Source organism: Drosophila albomicans, chromosome 2L, assembly GCF_009650485.2.
Source record: "Drosophila albomicans strain 15112-1751.03 chromosome 2L, ASM965048v2, whole genome shotgun sequence".
Taxonomy (NCBI): Eukaryota; Metazoa; Arthropoda; class Insecta; order Diptera; family Drosophilidae; genus Drosophila; species Drosophila albomicans.
In genome coordinates, this window is record NC_047628.2 from 24,553,756 (window position 1) to 24,578,032 (window position 24,277).

Genomic DNA, 24,277 nt, shown 5'->3' on the forward strand with positions numbered 1-24,277 from the left:
TCTTTAATAACTTTTTATCTGATCGCAACCAAATTTTCAGGAATCATAACTACTCTAGGTTTTATTGTATATACCAAAATTCGTAACTCTAGCTTTAAAATTACGCTTGTTATTCGATTTTTTTTGATTTGCGGGGGCGGAAGTGGGCGTGGTAAAAATTTGAAACAAACTTGTTCTGCGTGCAAACATAACAAATGCTGTCGAAAAAAAATTATAGCTCTATCTCTTATAGTCTCTGAGATCTAGGTGTTCATACGGACAGACGGACAGACAGACGGACATGGCTATATCGTCTCGGCTGTTGATGCTGATCAAGAATATATATACTTTATTGGGTCGGAGATGCCTCCTTCTACCTGTTACATACATTTCCTGCCGGCACAAAGTTATAATACCCTTCTACCCTATGGGTAGCGGGTATAAAAAGATTGTAAGTCATAATGTTGTATTAAAATATAATACATCATAATATGTAGAATTCAATTACCCAAAAATAATAACTTATTGCATACTTTCCGACGCTGTTGGATTATTGGATCAGAGTTTTCACTCATTGCATATGTTTAGTCAGTGATAAGTGCAAGACACCTACAAATATATTGCATACTTTTACGTGTTAATAAATTCGTTTCAATGCCATTACATACATGTCACTTAACCTCTATAGGGAGACTAAGGTTGGCCATAGGAAAAACTGCGAGCTCATCTTGTCTACACCATTTATGAATGACCCCTCATAATGCCTTTATTAAGTACATTCACATGACAAAATATTCAGATTATACATATAGTATATCCCATACATGCATCAAAACTTGATTTTATTTTATTTTTTTTTTTATTAAAAATATCACAATGTGGTTTTGACAAAATCACATATGGGCTTAAGTGTGCGTAACACACGATTCTAAATTAAGGAAAGAGTGTGTAATACCGATTAACAACCGAGCTAATAAAAACTCTGAAGCCATCCAGATCGCTAGTAGTCGCTTGTTTGTAACGATCGACAACGTTTCGTGAAGTCGCAACATTCCCGTTTTGAGTATTCGAAATGGTGTCCTTTGCAAGGAATCTTTTGTGTGTAACCATTCTGGCAGTCTTGGCTAGCACGGGTAAGAAAGATTTCGGAAAGTGCTTTCAACATTTTGCTGAATATCAAACATTTGCTTATAGGCTATGCCATCCAATGCTATCAATGCAACACATTTGGCATCCCCAAAGCCTGCAAGAGAAATGCGAGTAATTTGATAGACTGCAGTACCGTTAAACCTCCTGTTCACCTTAGCAAAGTTGGCGCTGCCACAGGCTGTATAAAGCGTATTCAAAGAAACCGTAAGTTTTAGGAACTCATCTTAAGTGCACAATCCGTTATCTAAATTATTATTATTAAAATAACCATAGCTGGGCTTATCAATAATATATACTCTGCTAAGGACTCACCTCTAATTATAATAGCTAAAAAATTAAACAATTAACCATTTCAATTAACAAAGATCGGTATGGTAATGACAGCCTCCTTAGACATTACACAACCACTTCAAAACTCCTTCGTGGGCATTTAAACGTTTCCTGAGCATAATAAACACATACCTCTCTTACCGTCCAACCTAACAAACCACCGACATAATCTTAAAAAAAAACACTTTCCTAATATCAAAGCAAGTCTACCCAACAATACATTCATATACGCAGACGGATGCAAAACTCTTCACTCAACTTCTTTCTACTACAGAAGACCTAATAATAATAAATTAATTAATTAATTTAAAACTACTCCTCAATTTTCTCCACCGAATTCATTGCTCTCTATGAAGCTAATCAAATCTTTAAGCTTAAACAATACACCAATAACTATAGAAATATTAGACTGTACATTTTTACTTTTCTTACGTGCTAAATTCTTTCGAAATCAATTCCCACTCTCTTTTCTGTCTCACACATCCTAGTCCAACATTTCGAACATCCTTGTTTTCCTGAAAGCTAATATTATATACATATAATTATCATGGTAACTCAAACTTGTACATTTAAATAACCCCTATATATTATATTAAGAAATCTTTTGTAAAAAATTTAAGCACATAAATATATATATAATATAGGTTGACCCAATTATTTAAACTAATTGACATTCATTCACCCATATCAATTTTATTTGAGATATTTAATGTGATTAACTTAATTAAATTAATATAAAGTAATATACAACTGCTTAATACTAACGTACTTTATGTGCGAACAGCTTTACGTTCTGAACAGTATTCACATAAATTTCGTATTTTCTATTAAGCGAGCATGCCACGTCCGGAAACTCTATATAGCTGCCACTTTGGCGATGTAATCAACAAACAGGGCTGCCAGTTCTCCGAAGAGATGAAGTTACAGCAATATACCGCATTGTCCTGCGATGTTTGCACCGAAGACAAGTGCAATGGATCGGCCTCTTTAGCTCCCATTGCTGTAGCAATAATCCTCTTCTTAGGTGTGGCCCATTTGTTGACTTAAAAGTGCAATTGAAGTTTCTTCTTCTTCTTGTCTGTAATAATAATTAACACAGACACACACGCACAAAGCCTTTGTGCCGGTGTCTGCATCTTCTTCCAAGCATATGTGTGAATTGTAAATTCTATCCAGAATATATGTTAGTTCTATTCAATTATTTTATTAATAAAACAATGTTTTGAAATATTAAAAAAAAAATTATTTAAATTATCTGAATTAATTAAATAATTTACACTATTATTATTGTGTGTTATCCAAAAATCTATTTGCTTAATAGCCACGTATATCACGTACATATATCATATCATCGGAGCAAATATGCTATCATTGAAGATACTATATTATATATTAAAACAACAAAAAACAAAATAAAAGAGGATTTTTTTTATAAAATTTTAAAGTAATTTAACTTGAATACCAATAAGAATTAGTGATACACGTCAATGTTCAATATTATTTTTGGCGTTTGTATAAAAAAATGGCAATAATCATGTGTTTGATTTATTACTTTATTGGTTTTATTTCTTTGGATCGATCTCATCGGATGATAACGCAAGAATATAGGCAACGTAGTTTTGACAAAATCACACTGATCACAGGCTAGATTCTAAGCTCAGGAAAGCAAGTGCGATGCGTGTGGATGAACAAGCGAGCTAATTAAAACTATTAATCATATCGCTGGCAGTCGCTCGTTCGTGTAGATCGACAATGTTCCGTGAATTTTTTTTTCAGTCGCAACATTTGTATATTTGAAAATGATGTCCAATGTTAGGAATCTGTTGTGTGTAACCATTCTGACAGTCTTGGCTAGCAGGGGTATGAAAGATCTCCGAAAGTGCATTCAACATTTTACTGAATATGTTGTTTTTGTTTTTAGGCTATGCAATCCATTGCTATCAATGCAACTCGATGTTGCTCAACAATTGCGGCCAGGCTGAGGAGAGTGATTTGATTGACTGCAGTAACGTTTCACCTCCTCGCCAACTTAGGCAACATTTCAAAGTTGGCAGTGCCACAGGCTGCATGCAACAGACTGCGGAAATCCGTAAGTTTTAGAACCCATTTTAGGTGCACAATCCGTGGTCTAATATAAATTATTATTTTTAAACCGACAATTATTTTATCCGCTTAGAAACTTGAGTCATATTTTTTGAGATTTGTGTTTCGATTAAAGAGACAATTGTGCTGTGTTCAAGTATTTATTTATATACAATTTTCTAGTTGACATCAATTAAATATGTTGATGATTGTGTTGTTCATGCAAGTTTCGACTTGCTGTGATACTTGCCTTTTAATTTAGAATTTTAAAGCAGATAACTGATACAATACAATTGTTATATGGAATTATTCATATGTATAATCAAAATAATTATAAAACCATATATAATTTTCTGCCATTTAATTTGATTTAATTAATGAAATAAAATGAAATAGTATACAACTTCGTAATACTAACGCACTTTATGTGCGCATAGTTTAACTTACTGAACAGAACATAAATTTTAATTTGCAAAATATATATGACGTACATAATATATGTTATATATAGATAATGTAAAATGGGGTTTTGTTAAGTCATTTCGATATCAACACTTTCGATGTAAGTTAAAGCTGTTAGCTTTCTTTAGATTTCGTTTCAGAGCCCAGTTTTCAGGTAACTGAGCGATCCTGTTATTTTGGCAATGTGAGCAACAAGGAAGGATGCCAGTTGTTTACAACCCTGGACGAGGCCAAGATATTGACTTGCGATATCTGTACCAAGGATGGCTGCAATGGCTCCGCCTCAGTGGTTCCCTTTGCTGGTGTAATAATCGTGTTTTTAGGTGTGGCTCGTTGGTTAGTTTAAGAATTGCATTGAATTAAAGAAATCTTTCTACATTGTTGTGGCTCAATTTAAAATCTTGATTTATACTATTTAAATGGAAACACTCATTAAAGTAGCTAAAGTGCCAAATTGATAAGCAATTTCTAAATTTTAAAATTAATTTTTCAAAGCAGACACACACCCAAACATATGCATGTTTATCGAGTTCGTTGTGCTCTCTTTGGCCAATTTGCTGTTGTTATTCCAAGTGGACAAGTGCTGGCATCTGCCATCTCCTTTCATATGTGTATTAAGGTAATATCTGAACTCATATTTATATGTTGTCCTTTCCTTCCTTTTATAAAGAAAACAATGGCACGATTACTTATTTAAATTAAAATAATGAATTAAATTAATTACACATAAAAATTCCATTTTGTTTTATTCTTTTGCATAAAAAAGTGTAAAAATTGTAAGTTTAAAGACCCCATCTTAATTGCACAATTCGTGGATTCATATAAATTATTATAATTGAACCATCCAATATTTAAATTACTTGTTGACTTGCGACGCCGCTTATCAACTATTTTTATTTTTAGAAATGTGTGTTTTGATTAAAGATCCAACTGTATGTGTAAATATATTTATTTATTATTTGTTGTGGTAGAGTGAAGAATTTCATTTAAAAATAATTTTGTTGTGCTGCTATTCCGCAACATTTAATTAAGTAAATTATATTAAAATAATATATGACAGCATAATATTAATTTTGCATTTTGCAAATACATTGCATAGATTCGCATTCGATGTAAGTTAATTATAGCTTTATTTAATTTACTTTACAGATCCTGATCATTTAGAAATTTTACGTACTTGTTACTTTGGCGATGTCAGAAACAAGCAGGGATGCCCATTAAACCCCAATCAGTACGGAAAAGGATTCCACTGCGATGTCTGCACTAAAGATGGCTGCAATGGATCAGCCTCCCAGGCTCCCATTGCTGGTGCAATAATCCTAGTCTTCGGTGTTCTTTCTTTGAAGTTTCTTATGTTTTCCATTTAAAAGAAAATACTAATAAAATCAGCTAAAGTGCCAAATTGAAAAGTAATTTCTAAATTTTAAAATTACATTTTTAAAATATTCTCAAGACTTTTTCGCTTTTTTTAGTAGTTTTATAATTATTGAAAACCCAAACATATTCATGTTTATCGAGTTAGTTATGCTCTATAGCAAGTTTGTTGCTGTTATTCAAAGTGGATAAGTCTCCATCTCCTTCCATAACATATGTGTGTTTAGGTAAAATCTAAACTCCTATTTATACGTTGTTTTTTAAATTTTTAGAAATAAAGTTCCAAGACCAATTATCTAAATTAAATTAATGAATTAAATTAATTACACTGCTATTATAGTGTGTTATTCAAAAGTTTATTTATCTTATAGTATAGTATAGTTAAAAAGAAACTACATATATCAACGGATCAAATATGATCTCTTTGAAGATACGACATACTCGTATAATATCAATGCCCCACATAAAAACATAAAATAAAATAAAACAGATTTTGAAATACATTTTAAAAATGAATACCAATGAAATTTTATTTTATTCTTTTGAATAAAAAAACAAAAACAAAAATCGTGTCTTTGACATATTATGTTTTTGCTTTTATTTCTTGCGATCGGTCTCATCAAATGAAGTGATAACGTAAGTAAATAGGTTTTGACAAAATCACATATATTAACTTTGTGTGCGTAGCATTAGATTATAAACTTAGGAAAGCGATTGGGATGCGTGTGGATGAACAAGCGAGCTCATTAAAACTCATAAACCATCAGATCGCTAGCGGTCGCTTGTTCGTATAGATCGACGACGTTTCCGCTTTGTGTATTCGAAAATGGTGTCCTTTGTAAGGAATCTGTTGTGTCTAACCATTCTGGCAGTCTTCTCTAGCACGGGTAAGAAAGATCTCGGAAAGTGCATTCAACATTTCACTAAATATCAAAATTCTGCTTATAGGCTATGCCATCCATTGCTATATCTGCGACTCGGTATCCAATCCCAAGTGTGGCGAGAATTTTAAGGTGAAAGAATTTGAAAGTAATTTGATTGACTGCAATCGCGTTGCACCTGCTCGTTACCTCAGCTATTTTTCCCAAAGGCCCAAAGCCACAGCCTGCAAGAAGCAAACTGTGAAATTTTGTAAGTTTTGTATATCATATAAAATATTATTATTGAACCAACCAATATTTAAATTTCTCTCTCTCTCTTAACTCGGGTCGCTGCTTATAAACTTGAGTCGTATTTTGAGATTTTAGTTTTGATTAAAGATCCAATTGTTCTGTGTGTGAATATATTTTTAATAATTGATAGTTGTGATGTTCATGCTACTTACCATATCAAATTTGTTGTGGTAGAGTGAATAATTTCTTATAAAACTTAATTTTATTTGCTGCCATTTAGTAAGATTTAAAAAAGTAAATTAAATGAAAATAATGTAAAACTGCAAAATATTAATGTACTTAATGAACAGCAATCACATAAATTTCCATTTTGCAAATACATTACAAAGATAGTTAATTAACATCTGTATTTTGTTCACTTTGCAGTTTCCGGTGATCAGAAAATTATACGTGGTTGTTACTTTGGCGATGTCAGTAACAAGCAGGGCTGCCAATTGGACCCCAATCTGAACGGGGTCGAAGGATTCGACTGCGATGTCTGCACTAAGGATGGCTGCAATGGATCGGAATCCCTGACTCCCATTGGGGGTGCAATAATCCTGTTCTTCGGTGTGGTCCGATTGTTGGCGACACGGTTATTAGAAGTCTCATTGACGGTTTTCCCCTAATCTTCTTTGTAATAAACTTTCACATTCCTCAAATATTCATAGGTCAAATAAATACTTTCTAAATTACTATTTACAAGGAAATACTCATAAAAGCAGCTAAAGTGCCAAAATGAAAAAGATTTATAAATAGAAAAATAAACTTACAACAATTTAAGTCTCTTGCAACTGAGCTACGAATGTTTTCAAATTATTTTCAAGACTATTTTTGAGTTTTAAAGCGCTAAATGTTTAACATAAGCTTTATAATCATTGAAAGCAAAAGTTGTCTGTGCCTGTGAGGTCATAATTAAAGCTCCAGCTCATGCTACCAACAAAAACAACACAACAATAACACACACACACACACATGCATGTTTATAAAAGTAAACATAGAGTGTCAAAGCTTTGTGCCGGCGTCTGTCATATTCTTTTTCCATATGTGTGTTATAAATTCTATCTAGAATATAAGATCTAAATCTAAATCTAAACTCATATTTATTTGTTGGTTTTCAAATTTACGATAATTAATATCAATGTTCTATATAAAGACATCGGTATCATCGTAAGAAATGAAAGCGGGCGTGAATAAGACCAAAAGTATTTGTACCATAATAATGTTCAAAGTGGTTTTGATAAGGCAAATATTTATGTATTCATGTGCGTTTCCGTGCCAAGCGCCAGATTCTAATATTAGGCAAGCGAATATGTGATATGTACCATATGAATGAATGAACAAGCGAGCTGATGAAAACTCTTAAGTCTTCAGATCGCTGACAGTCGCTCGTTCGTGTAGATCGACAACGTTCCGTGAATATTTTTCTCAGTCACTAAATTTGTATATTCGAAAATAATGTCCAGTGTTAGGAATCTGTTGTGTGTAACCATTCTGGCAGTCTTGGCTAGCACGGGTAAGAAAGATCTCGGAAAGTGCTTTCAACATTTTGCTGAATATCAATCTTTTGCTTATAGGCTATGCCATCCAATGCTATCAATGCAACACATTTGGCATTCCCGAAGCCTGCAAGAGTAATGTGAGTACTTTGATAGACTGCAGTACCGTTACACCTCCTGCTCACCTTAGCAAAGTTGGCGCTGCCACAGGCTGTTTGAAGCGTATTCAAAAAAACCGTAAGTTTTAAGAACTCATCTTAAGTGCACAATCCGTTATCTAAATTATTATTATTAAAATAACCAAAGCTGGGCTTATCAATAATATATACTCTGCTAAGGACTCACCTCTAATTATAATAGCTAAAAAATTAAACAATAAACCATTTAAATTAACAAAGATCGGTATGGTAATAATAGCCTCCTTAGACATTACACAACCACTTCAAAACTCCTTCGTGGGCATTTAAACACTTCCTGAGCATAATAAACACAGACCTCTCTTACCGTCCAACCCAACAAACCACCGACATAATCTTAAAAAAAACACTATCCTAATATCAAAGCAAGTCTACCCAACAATACATTCATATACGCAGACGGATTCAAAACTCTTCACTCAACTTCTTTCTACTACAGAAGACCTAATAATAATAAATTAATTAATTAATTTAAAACTACTCCTCTATTTTCTCCACCGAATTCTCTATGAAGCTAATCAAATCTTTAAGCTTAAACAATACACCAATAACTATAGAAACATGTACTATTAGACTGTACATTTTTACTTTTCTTACGTGCTAAATTCTTTCGAAATCAATTCCCACTCTCTTTTCTGTCCCACACATCCTAGTCCAACATTTCGAACATCCTTGATTTCCTGAAAGCAAATTTTATATACATATAATTATCATGGTAACTCAAACTTGTACATTTAAATAACCCCTAAATATTATATTAAGAAATCTTTTGTAAAAAATTTAAGCACATAAATATATATATAATATAGGTTGACCCAATTATTTAAACTAATTGACATTCATTCACCCATATCAATTTTATTTGAGATATTTAATGTGATTAACTTAATTAAATTAATATAAAGTAATATACAACTGCTTAATACTAACGTACTTTATGTGCTAACAGCTTTACGTTCTGAACAGTATTCACATAAATTTCGTATTTTCTATTAAGCGAGCATGCCACGTCCGGAAACTCTATATAGCTGCCACTTTGGCGATGTAAACAACAAACAGGGCTGCCAGTTGCCTGAAGAGTTGAAGCCACTGCGATATTCCGTATTGTCCTGCCATGTTTGCACCGAGGACAAGTGCAATGGATCGGCCTCTTTGTCTCCCATTGGGGGTGCAATAATCCTGTTCTTCGGTGTGGTCCGATTGTTGGCGACACGGTTATTAGAAGTCTCATTGACGGTTTTCCCCTAATCTTCTTTGTAATAAACTTTCACATTCCTCAAATATTCATAGGTCAAATAAATACTTTCTAAATTACTATTTACAAGGAAATACTCATAAAAGCGGCTTAAGTGCCAAATTGAAAAAGTTTTATAAATTGAAAAATAAACTTACAAGATTTTAAGTCTCTTGCAACTGAGCTGCAAATGTTTTCAAAATATTTTTAAGACTATTTTTGATTTTTAAACCGTTAAATGTTTAACATAAGCTTTATAATCATTGAAAGCAAAAGCTGTTTTTGCTTGTGAGGTCATAAGTAAAGCTCCCGCTCTACTAACAACAAACAACACGACAATAACACACACACGCACAGTCATAGTTAGTTGCCTAGTTAGTTGTTCTCTTTAGTAAGTTTTTTGTCAGTTTCTAAGCTTAGGAAAGGAGTGTCGATGAGCAAGCGAGCTGATTAAAACTCTTAAGTCATCAGTCCGCCAATAGTCGCTCGTTCGTTTAGATCGACAACGTTCTGTAAATATTTTTTTGGTCGAATTATTCCAGTTTTGTGTACTCGAAAATGTTATTTTTTGTCAGGAATCTGTTGTGTCTAAACATTCTGGTTGTGTTGGTCAGTACAGGTAAGAAAGATTTCGGAAAGTGCATTCAACATTTCACTAAATATCTACATTTTACTTATAGGCTATGCCATCCATTGCTATCAATGCGACTCGACGTTCAATAAAGATTGCGGCCAGAATTTTGATGCTGATGGGATTGATTTGATTGACTGTAGTCGCGTTACACCTGCTCATCAAGTCGGCGAATATTTTCATTGGCAATATGCCACAGGCTGCATGAAGAAGACTCTGAAAATCAGTAAGTTTTAAGGCCCCATCTTCATTTCACCATCTGTGATTCATATTAATTATTATTACTAAACCAACAAATATTATGAAAACATTTTGAATATGTGTAGCCGGTTTGCCATTTGTGTCAGATTTTTGAGAATTGTGTTTTAATAAAAGAACCAATTATTCTATTTGCAAATATTTATAGAGACGACCATTTTGGCCATTAAATGTGTTGATAATTGTGAAAGTTTCAACTTGCTTCTTGTCTTATTGTTTTGTATTTAAAAGCAATTATAGCATTTGTTTAGTTAGAATGAATAATTTAAATGATGAATCGTTTAGTATTGAAAACAAACATCGATATTTGAAGTCAGTTAGAAATCATATGAAAAATAACTACATTTTGTATTCTCAATTAATCAACAGCCTTATTTAGTTTACTTTGAAGACACTGGTCATCACCACTTTATTCGCTCCTGTTACTTTGGCAATGTGAACAACAAGCAAGGATGCCAAGCGGATAAAACTTCGTTCGCATTTGAGGAGTTGGCTTGCGACGTTTGCACCGAGGATGGCTGCAATGGTTCCGCCTCCTTGACTCCCATTGCCAGTGGAATAATCGTTTTCCTCGGCGTTGCCCGTTTGTTGGCTTAAAAACATTTTTGGCGGTATTTGCATCTTTTTTATTGTCATAAAAAAAACCTACGCACTCCTCCAAATATTCTTCAATTCAAGGAATCATTTCTAAATTATTGCATCTTTAAATCATAATGAATAATAAATACTATTTACCAAATTCAAAATGCGTTTGAAAATTAGTAACTATTTGACAAATTTGTAGTCTATTCCAATCTTGACTATAAATATTTTATATGTACAAATACAAATACAAAATATTCTATAGATTTATTTTAAAGCATTTAATGTTAAACCTTTAACATAAGCTCTATAGCCATTGAAAGCAAAAGCTGACTTAGCCTGTGAGGTCATAATTAAAGCTTCCGCTCATGCTAACAACAAAAAACCACTCATCAATACCACACACACGCACACACATTCAAACTCATGCATGTTTATAAAAGTAAGCATAGAGTGTCAAAGCTTTGTGCCGGCGTCTGTCATATTCTTCCACATGTGTGTGCTATAAATTCAATCTAGAATATAAGATAAAATCTAAACTCATAATTATTTGTTGGTTTTCAAATTTATATAAATTTTATAAAAACATCGGTATCATCATAAGAAATGAAAGCGTAAGTGAATAAGACCAAAAGAATTTGTACCAAAATAATGTTCAAAGTGGTTTTGATAAGTCAAATATTTATGTATTCATGTGCGTTTCCGTGCCAAGCGCCAGATTCTAATATTAGGCAAGCGAATATGTGATATGTACCATATGAATGAACAAGCGAGCTGATGAAAACTCTTAAGTCTTCAGATCGCTGGCAGTCGCTTGTTTGTGTAGATCGACAACGTTCCGTGAATATTTTTTTCATTTTTGTGTTCTCGAATATGGTGTCCAGTGTCAGGAATCTGTTGTGTCTAACCATTTTGGCAGTCTTGGTCAGCACGGGTATGAGAGGTATCGAAAAGTGCATTTAACATTTCACTAAATATTAAAATTCTGCTTATAGGCTATGCCATCCGTTGCTATAACTGCGACAGTCTAACCAATCCCCAGTGCGTCCAGTATTTTAAGGCTGATGAGAGGTAATTAATTGACTGCAGTAGCGTTGAACCTCCTCCTTACCTTAGCCAATATTTCAAAGTTGGCGAAGCTACAGGCTGCATGACGCAGACTGTGGAATTCGAAATCCGTAAGTTTTTAGACCCCATCTTAATTGTAAAATCCGTGATAAGTGATGACTTATTATTTTTAAACCAACAATTATTTTAATCTATCCGCTTAGAAACTTGAGTCATATTTTTTGAGATTTGTGTTTCGATTAAAGAGACAATTGTGCTATGTTCAAGTATTTATTTATATACAATTTTCTAGTTGACATGCAAGTTTCAACTTGCTATGGTACTTGCCTTTTAATTTAGAATTTTAAAGCAGATAACTGATACAATACAATTGTAGTATGGAATTATTCATAAGTATAATCAAAATAATTTTAAGACCATATTTAATTTTCTGCCATTTAATTTGATTTAATTAATGAAATGAAATGAAATAGTGTACAACTTCGTAATATTAACGCACTTTATGTGCGCATAGTTTAACTTACTGAACACCACATAAATTTTAATTTGCAAATACATATATGGTAGACATACATAATATATGTTATATATAGATAATGTAAAATGGGGTTTTGTTAAGTCATTTCGATGTCAACACTTTCGATGTAAGTTAATTAACAGCTTACTTTAGAATTATTTCCAGGGCTCAGTTTTCAGGTAACTGAGCGTTCCTGTTACTTTGGCAATGTGAGCAACAAGGAAGGTTGCCAATTGTCTACAATCATTTTCAAGGCAAAGAGATTTACGTGCGATATCTGCACTAAGGATGGCTGCAATGGCTCCGCCTCAGTGGTTCCCTTTGCTGGTGTAATAATCCTGCTCTTAGGTGTGGCTCGTTGGTTGGCTTAAGAGTTGCATTGAAGTTTCGCACGTCTTCTTCTCTGTAATAAACGTACTCATTCCTTAAATATTCATAAATTTAATGAATCCTTTTTATATTATTGCGTCTTAATTTAAAATCTTAATTTATACTATTTAAAAGAAAACACTAAGTAAAGCAGACACACACCCAAACATATGCCTGTTTATCGAGTTTGTTGTGATCTCCTTATCAAGTTTGTTGATGTTATTGAAAGTGCTGGAGAAGTGCTGGCGACAGCCTCCTCCTTCCATATATGTGTATTATAAATTCTATTTGCAATTAGTTAAAATTTAAACTAAAATTTTAATGTAGTTTTTTTTAAAACAATGCTTTAAATAGTTCCAGGAATAATTAATTGGTTTATCGCAATAAATTAAAATATGTAAATACATTGTTATTATCGGGTGTTATCCAAAAGTTTATTCGCACAATCGTTTTGTTTCATATTAAAAAATAACCTATCAAATAATATACAAAATGTAATATCAATGTTCCACAAAAAAAAAAATAAATAAATACATAAAACAGGTTTTTATTATACATTTTAAAAGTTATATAACTGGAATATCAATGACCATTTCCATCAAATCACACACATCATATTCAATATTATGTTTTCTCTTGTATAAAAAATAAAAAAATCATGTGCGTCAAATTTTAGATTGGGTTTTTTTGAGTGTCGGTCTCATTAGCTGAAATGATAACGTATGTAAATGTGACAAAGTAGATTTAAATAAACACATTTACGCTTTTGTGTGCGTAACACAAGATTCTAAACTCAGGAAGGCGATTGCTGATGCGTGTAGATGAACACGTCAGCTGATTAAAACTCTTAAGCCTTCAGATCGCTGGCAGTCAATGTTAATCCTTTAACATAAGTTTTATAACCATTAAAAGCAAAAGCTGTCGTAGCATTTGAGGTCATAATTAAAGCTTCCGCTCATGCTACCAACAAAAACAACACAACAATAACACACACACACACACACACATGCATGTTTATAAAAGTAAGCATAGAGTGTCAAAGCTTTGTGCCGGCGTCTGTCATATTCTTCCACATATGTGTGCTATAAATTCTATCTCGAATATAAGATGAAATCTAAACTCATATTTATTTGTTGGTCTTCAAAGTTGTATTACAGAAACAACTGATCAACTGATTAAATATGCTTTCATGAAGATACGATAATTAATATCGATGTCCCATATAGTTAAAAATATCGGTATCATTGTAAGAAGTGAAAGCGTAAGTGAATACGCAAAGTGTTTTTTCCCAAAATAATGTTCAAAGTGGTTTTGAACAATAATGACGAGCACTTGAGTATGCCTTTGATTGCGATTTGTTTATTTTGTGTGGATGCAAAAGCGAGCTAATTAAAGCTTCTAATCATATCACTGGTAGACGCTCGTTCGTGTAGATCGACAACGTTCCGTGAATATTTTTTTCAGTCAGTTTATTTGTATATTTGAAAATGATGTCCAGTGTTAGGAATCTGATGTGTCTAACCATTCTGGCAGTCTTGGCCAGCACGGGTATGAGAGATATCGGAAAGTGCATTCAACATTTCACTAAATATCAAAATTCTGCTTATAGGCTATGCCATCCGTTGCTATATGGGTGTCACGGCATTAAGTTCAAGGGGCGTCCAGAATCTTAAGGAAAGTGTTTTCCCCTAGTCAAGACTCCCTAGCTCTCAATGCCATAGGCTGTATGAAGCTAAGTATGGAAATTTGTAAGTTTGAAGAACTCACTCAATTGAATGATCGATGATCTCAAATTAATTAATATTATTAAATAAACAAATATTTGAATATAGCAAGTTGAGTCGGATTTTTGGTGTTTTGATTAAAGATCCATTTGGTCTATTTGCAAATATATATATATGTTTATATATATATATTCTTATTATGTATAATCTTTAATCAAAACACCAAATATACTTATATATGGGTAATTCTCTGACGGATGTCGCGTGCGATCATCTTTTCAGTGGAAAAAAAAGCATAACCTCAAACAATTTTAAAAATAAATAATAAGAATGGTTTTAGAATTTTCTTTCTGTTTTGTTTTCTGTTCTGATAATTCTAAAAATTAACAAATTCGTACGCAAAACCAAAAAATGAACGAATTTATATATTTTTTCGTAAAACAGAACAAGTTCCTAAAATCAATCTTAGCTCTAAAACTATCCTAAAACATCCACTAAATATGCTCATAATTGAGTTGTTCATGAATGTTTCAACTTGCTACTTGCCGTATCATATTTGTTTTTGTAGAATGAATATTTTCATATAAGACTTAATTTTATTTGCTGACATTCCGTAAGATTTAATAGTGTAAATAAAACGGCATAATATTAATGTACTTTATGAACAGCAATTAAATAAATTTCCATTTTGCAAATACATTGCATAGATTCGCATTCGATGTAAGTTAATTAACAGCTTTATTTCGCAGCGCCCGGTTATCAGCTAATTTTTCGTGATTGTTACTTTGGTGATATCAGCAACAAGCAGGGATGCCAGTTGTACCTAAGTCAGAACGGGGTCGAGGCATTAGACTGCGATGTCTGCACTAAGGATGGCTGCAATGGCTCCGCCTCAGTGGCTCCCATTTCTGGTGCAATGATCCTGTTTTTCGGTGTGGCTCGTTTGTTGGCTTAGATAATAATAGTGAAAATATATTTTTCTCATTTCTTATATAATTTGTATCTATTAAAAACATAAATATTCTAGTACTCACTAAAATGTTTTGTTGTATTTTACTCCAGCTTATTAATAATTGAGTTGACCACTGTATGACTATTCTGTCCGTATGAACATCTAGATCTAACAGACTACAAAAGATACAGCTATAATTTTGCCATACCTTTTGACAAATTTTTGTAGCATTTTGGTGGTATATTATTTTTGTAAATTTTGAGAATAATAACACAATATTTTGCTTTTGATCGAAATGAGTAGCGGAATACGCGAAATACGCCACTTAAGGCCAAGCGCCCTTAAACCTTACGCAAAAGTGATAAAATATAAAAACCCAACATAAAATATGGATGCGGCAAAAGGTGTCAGACACACACACACAAAATTTGTGTGTGTGTATCTCTAACACACTTAATAAGGTATCTCTATATGTATCTTCTACTTTCGCTTCATATTTGTAATAAATGTACACATTTCCCAAATATTCATAGGTCAAATAAATACTTTCTATATTATTGCGTCTTATTTTAAAATTGATGTATACTATTTACAAGTAAATACGCATAAAAGCAGCTAAGGTGCCAAATTGAAAACATTTATAAATTCAAAAATAAATCTACAAGATCTTAAGTCTCTGAACTACAAATATTTTTAAATAATTCTCAAGACACTTTTTGTTTTTTAAAGCGTTAAATGTTAGTCCTTTAGCATAATATTGATAACAAAGGCATATTTATTTGTTTAGTTAGAGTATATAAGTTCAAGTAATTTCTAGTAATAATAAATTGTAAATAGTAACATTGCAAATAAAAACGAAATGTAAGGTTGTAAATCATCATAATCATAATTAGACTACAGATGACTGAATATTCGGATTATATATATAATATCACATACATACATGCATCAATAATTAATTTCAATTTTTTAGTTATTAAAAATATCGCAATGTGGTTTCGACAAAATCACATGTGGGCCTTAGTGTGCGTAACGCAAGATCTATAAATTCTGGAATGCGTGTGCAATATATATAGATTAACAAGCGGGGTGATAAAAGCTCGGAAGCCATCAAGATCGCTAGCAGTCGCTTGTTCGTATAGATCGACAACGTTTCGTGAATTTTTTTTTTGAGTCGAAGCATTCCCGTTTTGTTTATTCGAAAATGGTGTGCTTTGTAAGGAATCTGTTGGGTCTGACCATTCTGGCAGTCTTGACTAGCACGGGTATGAGAGGTATCGGAAAGTGCATTCAACATTTCACTGAATATTTGAATTTCGTTTATAGGCTATGCCATCCATTGCTATAACTTTATTACGTCCTACAATAGCAGTTTCGATAAGATGGTTTTTCCAAACAAGCCTACCGAAAATTGCACCTTCATGGCCACAGGATGCAAAAAGCAGACTATAGGAACCAGTAAGTTTTAAAACCAACCATTATTAGAATTACCTTTGAACTTTAAACCACCGCCTATCAACTTAAGTCCAATTTTTGGAGATTTGTGTTTTGATTAAAGATCCAATTGTTCTATGTTCAATTCGATCTTAGGGATAATTTGACCCATTCATTTTGATTAATTGACATCCACTAAATATGTTGAAAATTTGCGTTTTTTTTCATATATTTTATTTGCTAACATTTAATGTGATTTAATTAGTTAAATTAAATTAAAGTAATATAAAACTGAATAATACTAACGTACTTTATCTGTATTCGGTTTTCTCAAATAAGCTATTCACTATCGATGTAAATTAATGAATAATTTTTTTATCCTCTATTAAAGAGAATCATGGAATAATAGTGCGTAGCTGTTACTATGGCAAGGTGAACAAAAAAAAGGGCTGCGAGGAGCCCCCAACGGCAGAAAACCAGTTGGCCTGCGATGTGTGCACCAAGGATGGCTGCAATGGATCCGGCTCCTTGGCTCCCATTGCTGGTGCAATAATCCTTTACTTCGGCGTAGTGCATTTGTTTATTTAAAAGTTTGTCTCCGTAAAATGTACACATTCATCAAATATAAATGAGTTGAAAGAATCCTTAGAATCATGATTTATTCTGTTTGTTCTTATTAAAACTTAAGTAACGAATTGAAAAGCAATTTCTAAATATGAATAATAAATTTACAAAGTTCAAGTTTCGTTTAAACTGAACTACAAATATTTGGAACATATTCTCAAGAATTCTTTGCTTTTTAGCTTTAAATGTTACACCATAATTAAAGCTCCCGCTCATGCTACCAACAAAAAACAAGACAACAATAGCACACACGCACACACACATTCAAACTCATGCACGTTTATAAAAGTAAGCATAGAGTGTCAAATTCTGTGTGTTATAAATTCTATGTGTGTGCTATAAACTCTATCTAGAATATAAGATAAAATCTAAACTCATATTTAATTGCTGGACTTCAAATTTGTATTACAGAAAAATCTGATCAACTGATCAAATATGATTTCATTAAGATACGATAATTAATATCAATTCCCATATGAAAACATCGGTATCATCGTATGAAATGAATGCGAAAGTGAATACGGCAAAAAGTGTTCGTACCAAAATAATGTTCAAAGTGGTTTTGATAAGTCAAATATTATATTTATGTATTCATGTGCGTTTCTGTGCCAAACGCCAGATTTTAATCTCAGCTAAGAGAATCGAAAACAAAAACAAAACAACAAGCATAACGCACTCAACAAGGATGAAGAATAATGTCGAGCTTTTGAGTTTGCCTTTGAGTGCGAGTTTGAGTATGAGTGTGAGTGTAAATGTGAGTGTGATATGTATGAATGAACAAGCAAGCTGATGAAAACTCTTATTTCTTCAGATCGCTGACAGGCGCTTGTTCGTGTAGATCGACAACGTTCCGTGAATATTTTTTTCATTTTTGTGTTCTCGAATATGGTGTCCAGTATCAGGAATCTGTTGTGTCTAACCATTTTGGCAGTCTTGGTCAGCTCGGGTATGAGAGATATCGGAAAGTGCATTTAACATTTCACTGAATATCAAAATTTTGCTTATAGGCTATGCCATCCGTTGCTATAACTGCCACAAGATATTAAGTTCCAAGGGCGGCCAGAATCTTAAGGAAAGTGAATTGATTGACTGCAGTAACGTTGTACCTAATCTTCGCTCCAGTCAAGACTTCCAAGTTCCCAATGCCACAGGCTGTATGAAGCTAAGTCTGGAAACTCGTAAGTGAGAAGAACCTATTTCAATTAAATCATCCTTGATCTCAAATAAATTATTATTATTAAATGAACAAATATTTGAATATAGCCGCTTAACAACTGGAGTTGGATTTGTGCTTTAATTATAGAGTCAATTATCTATTTGTTGTATTAGAGTAAATAATTTCAAATGACTGATTCGTTATAATTGTTACATAGAATTATCCAGTAACTATAAAACAATATTTTTTTGTGTGATTTAATTAATGAAATTAAAATAAATTAATATGCGACTCCGCAATTCTATCGTTACACTTAATGTTAATTTTATTCATACATAGTAGCCCATTTATGATGTAGAACAGAGTTTAGTCTGGAAAGCAAACATCGCGGGCTGTTTAAAAATAACAGGTGCTGAAAAGCATCTGTTAGCATCTGTTCGAAATTGTATAAAAATTTGCAAAGAAATGACCACACTCTGTTTTAGGTTTTTTTGAAGCGCCCATGCATCAGGTAATTGTACGTAGCTGTTACTTTGGCCATGTGACTAACAAGAAGGACTGCACGGCGGACTTAAATCTTCTAGAGGCCAAGGTGTTGGCCTGCGAAGTCTGCACCGAAGATGGCTGCAATGGTTCCGGCTAGTTGGATCCCATTGCTGGTTCTATAATCCTGTTCTTCGGTGAGACCCGTTTGTTGGGTTAAGAGTTTAAATAAAGTTTTTCTCGTCTTCTTCTCTCCTCATTATTCATATATTAAAAAAATCATCTCTATATACATACATGAATATGTTTTAATTTAAAATCTTTATTTATACTATTTAAAAGGAAATACTCTTTTCTACACTTTTGTCTTTATACCCGCTACCCATTGGGTAGAAGGGTATTATAGCTAAGTGCCCGTTGGAAATGTATGTAAGAGGAGGCATCTTGACCCTATGAAGTTTATATATTCTTGATCAGCGTCAACAGCCGAGACGATCTAGCCAAATAACGATTTGTTCATGGGGCTACAAATATCTGTATGTATCAAATCAAGCACATCCTCTGCTCGATTTTATGAACACTTCGGAAACTGTTTGCACAGGTAATACAGGCATGATCTTTTATTTTCCATAAACTGGTCTTCAATCCGTGTTCCATATTGATCCTTATTATTTTCTGCAGACTATTTAAGATCAGGTATCCAAACCTTTGTGCCAATTTATCAGGTATAAGTTGTTAGCATTAGCAGCATAGCACTTTTCTATATTTGTTTCTAGCATGAACAAATTCTGCTGCTTCTTTCCAATACAAAATTACATTGCAGTTCTTTAACATAACATACAAAACATTAAGCAGATCGACTTGGCCAAATTTCGTGAACAAACGTACTTTTCCACGACCATTTGCTTCAATTTAGTTGTCAGTTGCAAAACAGATGTGCTCTTTACATTCTGATAAATCAATAAACTGACTTTTTTCGCTACATATGTATGTACACATGTAAATGTGCCCTAGCTCCGCTATTCAAGCTCATGTTTCATCTTCACACAGAAGACAGAAACTTCTCTCTTTTTCTCTTCGGTTCTAGTTGTTCTTTTCTGTATTCATTTGTGATCTACAATTTACTGCGAAGTGGCCTTGACAATCGCATCATGTCCAGCAGCCCAACTTCTTCCCGCTTTGCTTGTTTGCTCGATCACACTTTATTGATTCTTTTTGCGCGTTAGAATTTGTCTAATTCTTTCACGCATGCTTTCCGAAGACTTTGTGTTCTCCTTCTTCTGAACAGTTCTCTGCTTTACGCCTCTCTGCTTCTTCGAAAAGTTGAACTTTTAATGCCCTAAACGTTGGCAGATTGTCAAGATTCAGATTCAGTTATACTGATTAGACAAAAACTATATTTATATATTGGGAGCTGCAAGCTTTCGCATTTTTCGGATATCAAATTACAACTAAAGTACAAAATCGGACTTACATATGCTGCAAGCCAGCTAAATTGGGATAAAGGCTCTTAACGTTTATACAAACGGATGATGAAATCAAAGATTGAAGTGTAAAATGTGTAAAAAGTTTTCATGTTTACAATTGCTTTTTAATATGTCATCATTCGCTCTTGAGTTCACTTTAAGACTTAAGACTTGCGCATTGTGATATAGGCTTTAAATAAATTAATTAATAATAATTAATGAATTGGAAATATAGTCAAGCGAGTAATCGAAATTGTTTATATTTCTAATAAGATTGGTTCGGTGAGCTGGGTGCTAACTTGCATAAAAACTCATCGGATAATGTAACCCTGATCTCATTTACTTTTCGACTACATCAAAAAGTTTCCAAGATGCTCGATCTTGCTATCTCTTTTTTAATTTTTGTCGCAAATAATCTCTCGCAACATATTCCAAACTGCCTCTGATGTTTGACAATGCTTCACATTGTTGATCTTCGTATCATTATCATTTTCTCTATCTAAACTCATATTTATTTGTTGGGTTTAAAATTTGTATTACAGAAATAATACTTTGAATAATTCCATCACTAATAAATTAAATAATCTCAACTGATCAAATGTGCTTTCATTGAAGATATGATATTTAATATCAATGTCCCATATAAAAACATCGGTATCATTGTAAGAAATGAAAATTTAAATAAAACAAAAAGTTTTTAACACCACCCAAAAGAATGTTCAAAGTGGTTTTGATAAGTCTAATATTTATGTATTCATGTGCGTTTCAGTGCCAAATGCCAGATTCTAATCTCAGGCAAGCGAATTCCAAACAATAGCAAAACAACAAGCAGAACACACTCAACAAGGATGAACAATAATGTCGAGCTTTTGAGTATGCCTTTGAGTACGAGTTTGAGTATGAGTGTGAGTGTGAATACGAGTGCGATATGTATGAATGAACAAGCAAGCTGATTGAAACTCTTAAGCCATCAGATCGCCGGCAGTCGCTCGTTCGTGTAGATCGACAACTTTCCGTGAATATTTTTTTCAGTCGCAACATTTGTATATTTGAAAATGATGTCCAATGTTAGGAATCTGTTGTGTGTAACCATTCTGGCAGTCTTGGTCAGCACGGGTATGAAAGATATCGGAAAGTGCATTCAAAATTTCACTGAATATCTGAATATATTTCATTTATAGGCTATGCTATCCATTGCTATAACTGTGCCTCGGTATTAGATCCTAAGTGCGGCTGAAGTTCGAAGCTGAAGCGAGCAATTTGTTTGACTATTTATTAATATTTAACAGTTTGCAATGCCACAGGCTGCATGACGAAGGTTCTGGAATATTGTAAGCTTTAAATACCCGTTTTAATAGCACTATCCGTGATCTCATAAATTAGCTAAATTTAATTTCATAGCAGTCGTAAATGTGCGAGGGAGTTGGTAATTAACCAACAAATATTTTAATTATATTTTAACTATGTCTAGCCGCTTAGCAACTTGAGTTGGGTTATCAGACATTTTTGTTACGATTTAAGAGATAATTGTTTTATGCGCAAATATATATTTACTATAAAGTTAAAATAACGACACTTTGTCTTATCTCAAATTAGCGATTCGCGAACGATGAAATTTAATTAACAGCTTTATTTTGTTTCACTTCGCAGCACCCGGTCATCAACAAATTCTACGTAGCTGTTACTTTGGCGATGTGAACAACAATGAAGGATGCCAACCGGATAAAGATCTGCCCCCTCTCAAGGAGTTGGCTTGCGATATCTGCACCAAGGATAACTGCAATGGTTCCGGCTAGTTGGATCCCATTGATGGTTCAATAATCCTGTTCTTTGGTATGACCCATTTATTGGGTTAAGCGTTTCTTTAAAGTTTCTCACATATTCTTCTCTTCTCAAATATTCATAAATTAAAGAAATCTTTTCTATATATATTATTGCGTCTTAATTTGAAATGTGTAACAGGCATAAGGAGGCAACTCTGACCCTATAAAGTATATATATTCTTGATCAGCGTCAACAGCCGAGACGATCTAGCCATGTCCGTCTGTCCTTATGAACACCTAGATCTAAGAGACTACAAAAGATACAGCTATAATTTGGCCATACCATTTGACAAATTTTTGTGGCATTTCTGTGGTATATTATTTTGGTACATTTTGAGAATAATAACACAATATTTTGCTTTTGATCAAAATGAGTAGCGGGTATCTCACAGTCGAGCACAATCGACTGTTTCTTATTTACTTTGATAAAATTTGTTTAGTTTTTTTTTTTTAAATTTGTATTGAAATGCGATAACACAAAATCTATAATCCTTTGGGATTTCCAAACAAATTTAATTCGATAAGCAATAAATTTTTAAATGAACTTGTTATTTATTTACATGAGAAATACGCCACTTAAGGCCAAGCGCCCTTAAACCTTACGCAAAAGTGATTAAATATAAAAACCCAACATAAAATATGGATGCGGCAAAAGGTGTCAGACACACACACACAAAATTTGTGTCTCTAACACACTTAATAAGGTATCTCTATATGTATGATATCTTCTACTTTCACTTCATATTTGTAATAAATGTACACATTCCCCAAATATTCGTAGGTCAAATAAATACTTTCTATATTATTGTGTCTTATTTTAAAATTGATGTATACTATTTACAAGTAAATACGCATAAAAGCAGCTAAGGTGCCAAATTGAAAAAATTTATAAATTCAAAAATAAATCTACAAGATCTTAAGTCTCTGAACTACAAATATTTTTAAATAATTCTCAAGACACTTTTTGTTTTTTAAAGCGTTAAATGTTAGTCTTTTAGCATAATATTGATAACAAAGGCATATTTATTTGTTTAGTTAGAGTATATAAGTTCAAGTAATTTCTAGTAATAATAAATTGTAAATAGTAACATTGCAAATAAAAACGAAATGTAAGGTTGTAAATCATCATAATCATAATTAGACTACAGATGAGTGAATATTCGGATTATATATATAATATCACATACATACATGCATCAATAATTAATTTCAATTTTTTAGTTATTAAAAATATCACAATGTGGTTTTGACAAAATCACATATGGGCCTTAGTGTGCGTAACGCAAGATCTATAAATTCTGGAATGCGTGTGCAATATATATAGATTAACAAGCGGGGTGATAAAAGCTCGGAAGCCATCAAGATCGCTAGCAGTCGCTTGTTCGTATAGATCGACAACGTTTCGTGAATTTTTTTTTTTGAGTCGAAGCATTCCCGTTTTGTTTATTCGAAAATGGTGTCCTTTGTAAGGAATCTGTTGGGTCTGACCATTCTGGCAGTCTTGGCTTGCACGGGTAAGAAAGATCTCGGAAAGTGCATTCAACATTTCACTGAATATTTGAATTTCGTTTATAGGCTATGCCATCCGTTGCTATAACTTTAATACGTTCTACAATAGCAATTTCGATAAGATCGTTTTTACAAACAAGCCTACCGAATTAATAGATTGCAGTAGAATTGAGCCTCCCGGTTTTTTCAAATCTGGCATTGCCACAGGATGCATAAAGCAGACT

General features: G+C 33.0%; 6 protein-coding genes and 1 pseudogene across 8 annotated transcripts; all 7 read left to right on the forward strand.

Annotated features, from left to right (window-relative positions):
* The first annotated feature begins 995 nt into the window (after nt 1-995).
* Nucleotides 996-2,669, forward strand: LOC117565172 (uncharacterized). Its single transcript, XM_034244163.2, has 3 exons — nt 996-1,112; nt 1,174-1,332; nt 2,291-2,669. The coding sequence occupies exons 1-3, from the start codon at nt 1,052-1,054 to the stop codon at nt 2,503-2,505; spliced, it is 435 nt and encodes a 144-aa protein (XP_034100054.1). The 5' UTR covers nt 996-1,051; the 3' UTR covers nt 2,506-2,669.
* A 717-nt stretch (nt 2,670-3,386) lies between these two features.
* On the forward strand, nt 3,387-4,472 carry LOC127565033 (uncharacterized). Its single transcript, XM_052001989.1, has 2 exons — nt 3,387-3,547; nt 4,131-4,472. Exons 1-2 carry the CDS (start codon nt 3,412-3,414, stop codon nt 4,346-4,348), a joined length of 354 nt encoding a protein of 117 aa, XP_051857949.1. The 5' UTR covers nt 3,387-3,411; the 3' UTR covers nt 4,349-4,472.
* Nucleotides 4,473-6,171: 1,699 nt separating this feature from the next.
* On the forward strand, nt 6,172-7,156 carry LOC117564982 (uncharacterized). The gene is made up of 3 exons (XM_034243928.2): nt 6,172-6,263; nt 6,325-6,507; nt 6,915-7,156. Exons 1-3 carry the CDS (start codon nt 6,203-6,205, stop codon nt 7,154-7,156), a joined length of 486 nt encoding a protein of 161 aa, XP_034099819.1. The 5' UTR covers nt 6,172-6,202.
* Nucleotides 7,157-7,960: 804 nt separating this feature from the next.
* On the forward strand, nt 7,961-9,471 carry LOC117565085 (uncharacterized). The gene is made up of 3 exons (XM_034244035.2): nt 7,961-8,043; nt 8,105-8,263; nt 9,221-9,471. Exons 1-3 carry the CDS (start codon nt 7,986-7,988, stop codon nt 9,469-9,471), a joined length of 468 nt encoding a protein of 155 aa, XP_034099926.1. The 5' UTR covers nt 7,961-7,985.
* Nucleotides 9,472-9,938: 467 nt separating this feature from the next.
* Nucleotides 9,939-11,039, forward strand: LOC117565088 (uncharacterized). Of its 3 annotated transcripts, XR_007954426.1 has the most exons (4): nt 9,939-9,969; nt 10,033-10,076; nt 10,138-10,314; nt 10,726-11,039. XR_007954426.1 is itself a non-coding variant. In XM_052001984.1 (3 exons), the coding sequence occupies exons 1-3, from the start codon at nt 10,016-10,018 to the stop codon at nt 10,733-10,735; spliced, it is 258 nt and encodes an 85-aa protein (XP_051857944.1). In that variant the 5' UTR covers nt 9,947-10,015; the 3' UTR covers nt 10,736-11,039. The 3 variants fall into 3 exon arrangements, 2 of the variants coding, with proteins under 2 accessions (XP_051857944.1, XP_034099930.1); XM_052001984.1 differs by having other exon boundaries at nt 9,947-10,076; nt 10,716-11,039; XM_034244039.2 differs by having other exon boundaries at nt 9,950-10,076.
* A 762-nt stretch (nt 11,040-11,801) lies between these two features.
* On the forward strand, nt 11,802-15,561 carry LOC117564983 (uncharacterized; annotated as a pseudogene).
* A 1,201-nt stretch (nt 15,562-16,762) lies between these two features.
* On the forward strand, nt 16,763-17,580 carry LOC127565213 (uncharacterized). The gene is made up of 3 exons (XM_052002740.1): nt 16,763-16,823; nt 16,885-17,016; nt 17,384-17,580. The coding sequence occupies exons 1-3, from the start codon at nt 16,763-16,765 to the stop codon at nt 17,578-17,580; spliced, it is 390 nt and encodes a 129-aa protein (XP_051858700.1).
* The last annotated feature ends 6,697 nt before the right edge of the window (nt 17,581-24,277 follow it).

What these genes read in the sequence shown, in the direction of transcription:
- LOC117565172 (XM_034244163.2), top strand. Translation starts at nt 1,052, where the DNA reads ATGGTGTCCTTTGCAAGGAATCTTTTGTGTGTAACCATTCTGGCAGTC. An exon ending in GGCAGTCTTGGCTAGCACGG is followed by an intron (nt 1,113 to 1,173) that starts GTAAGAAAGATT and finishes ATTTGCTTATAG; the next exon opens with GCTATGCCATCCAATGCTAT. An exon ending in AAAGCGTATTCAAAGAAACC is followed by an intron (nt 1,333 to 2,290) that starts GTAAGTTTTAGG and finishes TTTTCTATTAAG; the next exon opens with CGAGCATGCCACGTCCGGAA.
- LOC127565033 (XM_052001989.1), top strand. Translation starts at nt 3,412, where the DNA reads ATGTTGCTCAACAATTGCGGCCAGGCTGAGGAGAGTGATTTGATTGAC. An exon ending in GCAACAGACTGCGGAAATCC is followed by an intron (nt 3,548 to 4,130) that starts GTAAGTTTTAGA and finishes AGCTTTCTTTAG; the next exon opens with ATTTCGTTTCAGAGCCCAGT.
- LOC127565213 (XM_052002740.1), top strand. Translation starts at nt 16,763, where the DNA reads ATGGTGTGCTTTGTAAGGAATCTGTTGGGTCTGACCATTCTGGCAGTC. An exon ending in GGCAGTCTTGACTAGCACGG is followed by an intron (nt 16,824 to 16,884) that starts GTATGAGAGGTA and finishes TTTCGTTTATAG; the next exon opens with GCTATGCCATCCATTGCTAT. An exon ending in AAAGCAGACTATAGGAACCA is followed by an intron (nt 17,017 to 17,383) that starts GTAAGTTTTAAA and finishes CCTCTATTAAAG; the next exon opens with AGAATCATGGAATAATAGTG.
- LOC117565085 (XM_034244035.2), top strand. Translation starts at nt 7,986, where the DNA reads ATGTCCAGTGTTAGGAATCTGTTGTGTGTAACCATTCTGGCAGTCTTG. An exon ending in GGCAGTCTTGGCTAGCACGG is followed by an intron (nt 8,044 to 8,104) that starts GTAAGAAAGATC and finishes TTTTGCTTATAG; the next exon opens with GCTATGCCATCCAATGCTAT. An exon ending in GAAGCGTATTCAAAAAAACC is followed by an intron (nt 8,264 to 9,220) that starts GTAAGTTTTAAG and finishes TTTTCTATTAAG; the next exon opens with CGAGCATGCCACGTCCGGAA.
- LOC117564982 (XM_034243928.2), top strand. Translation starts at nt 6,203, where the DNA reads ATGGTGTCCTTTGTAAGGAATCTGTTGTGTCTAACCATTCTGGCAGTC. An exon ending in GGCAGTCTTCTCTAGCACGG is followed by an intron (nt 6,264 to 6,324) that starts GTAAGAAAGATC and finishes TTCTGCTTATAG; the next exon opens with GCTATGCCATCCATTGCTAT. An exon ending in GAAGCAAACTGTGAAATTTT is followed by an intron (nt 6,508 to 6,914) that starts GTAAGTTTTGTA and finishes TTCACTTTGCAG; the next exon opens with TTTCCGGTGATCAGAAAATT.
- LOC117565088 (XM_034244039.2), top strand. Translation starts at nt 10,016, where the DNA reads ATGTTATTTTTTGTCAGGAATCTGTTGTGTCTAAACATTCTGGTTGTG. An exon ending in GGTTGTGTTGGTCAGTACAG is followed by an intron (nt 10,077 to 10,137) that starts GTAAGAAAGATT and finishes TTTTACTTATAG; the next exon opens with GCTATGCCATCCATTGCTAT. An exon ending in GAAGAAGACTCTGAAAATCA is followed by an intron (nt 10,315 to 10,725) that starts GTAAGTTTTAAG and finishes AGCCTTATTTAG; the next exon opens with TTTACTTTGAAGACACTGGT.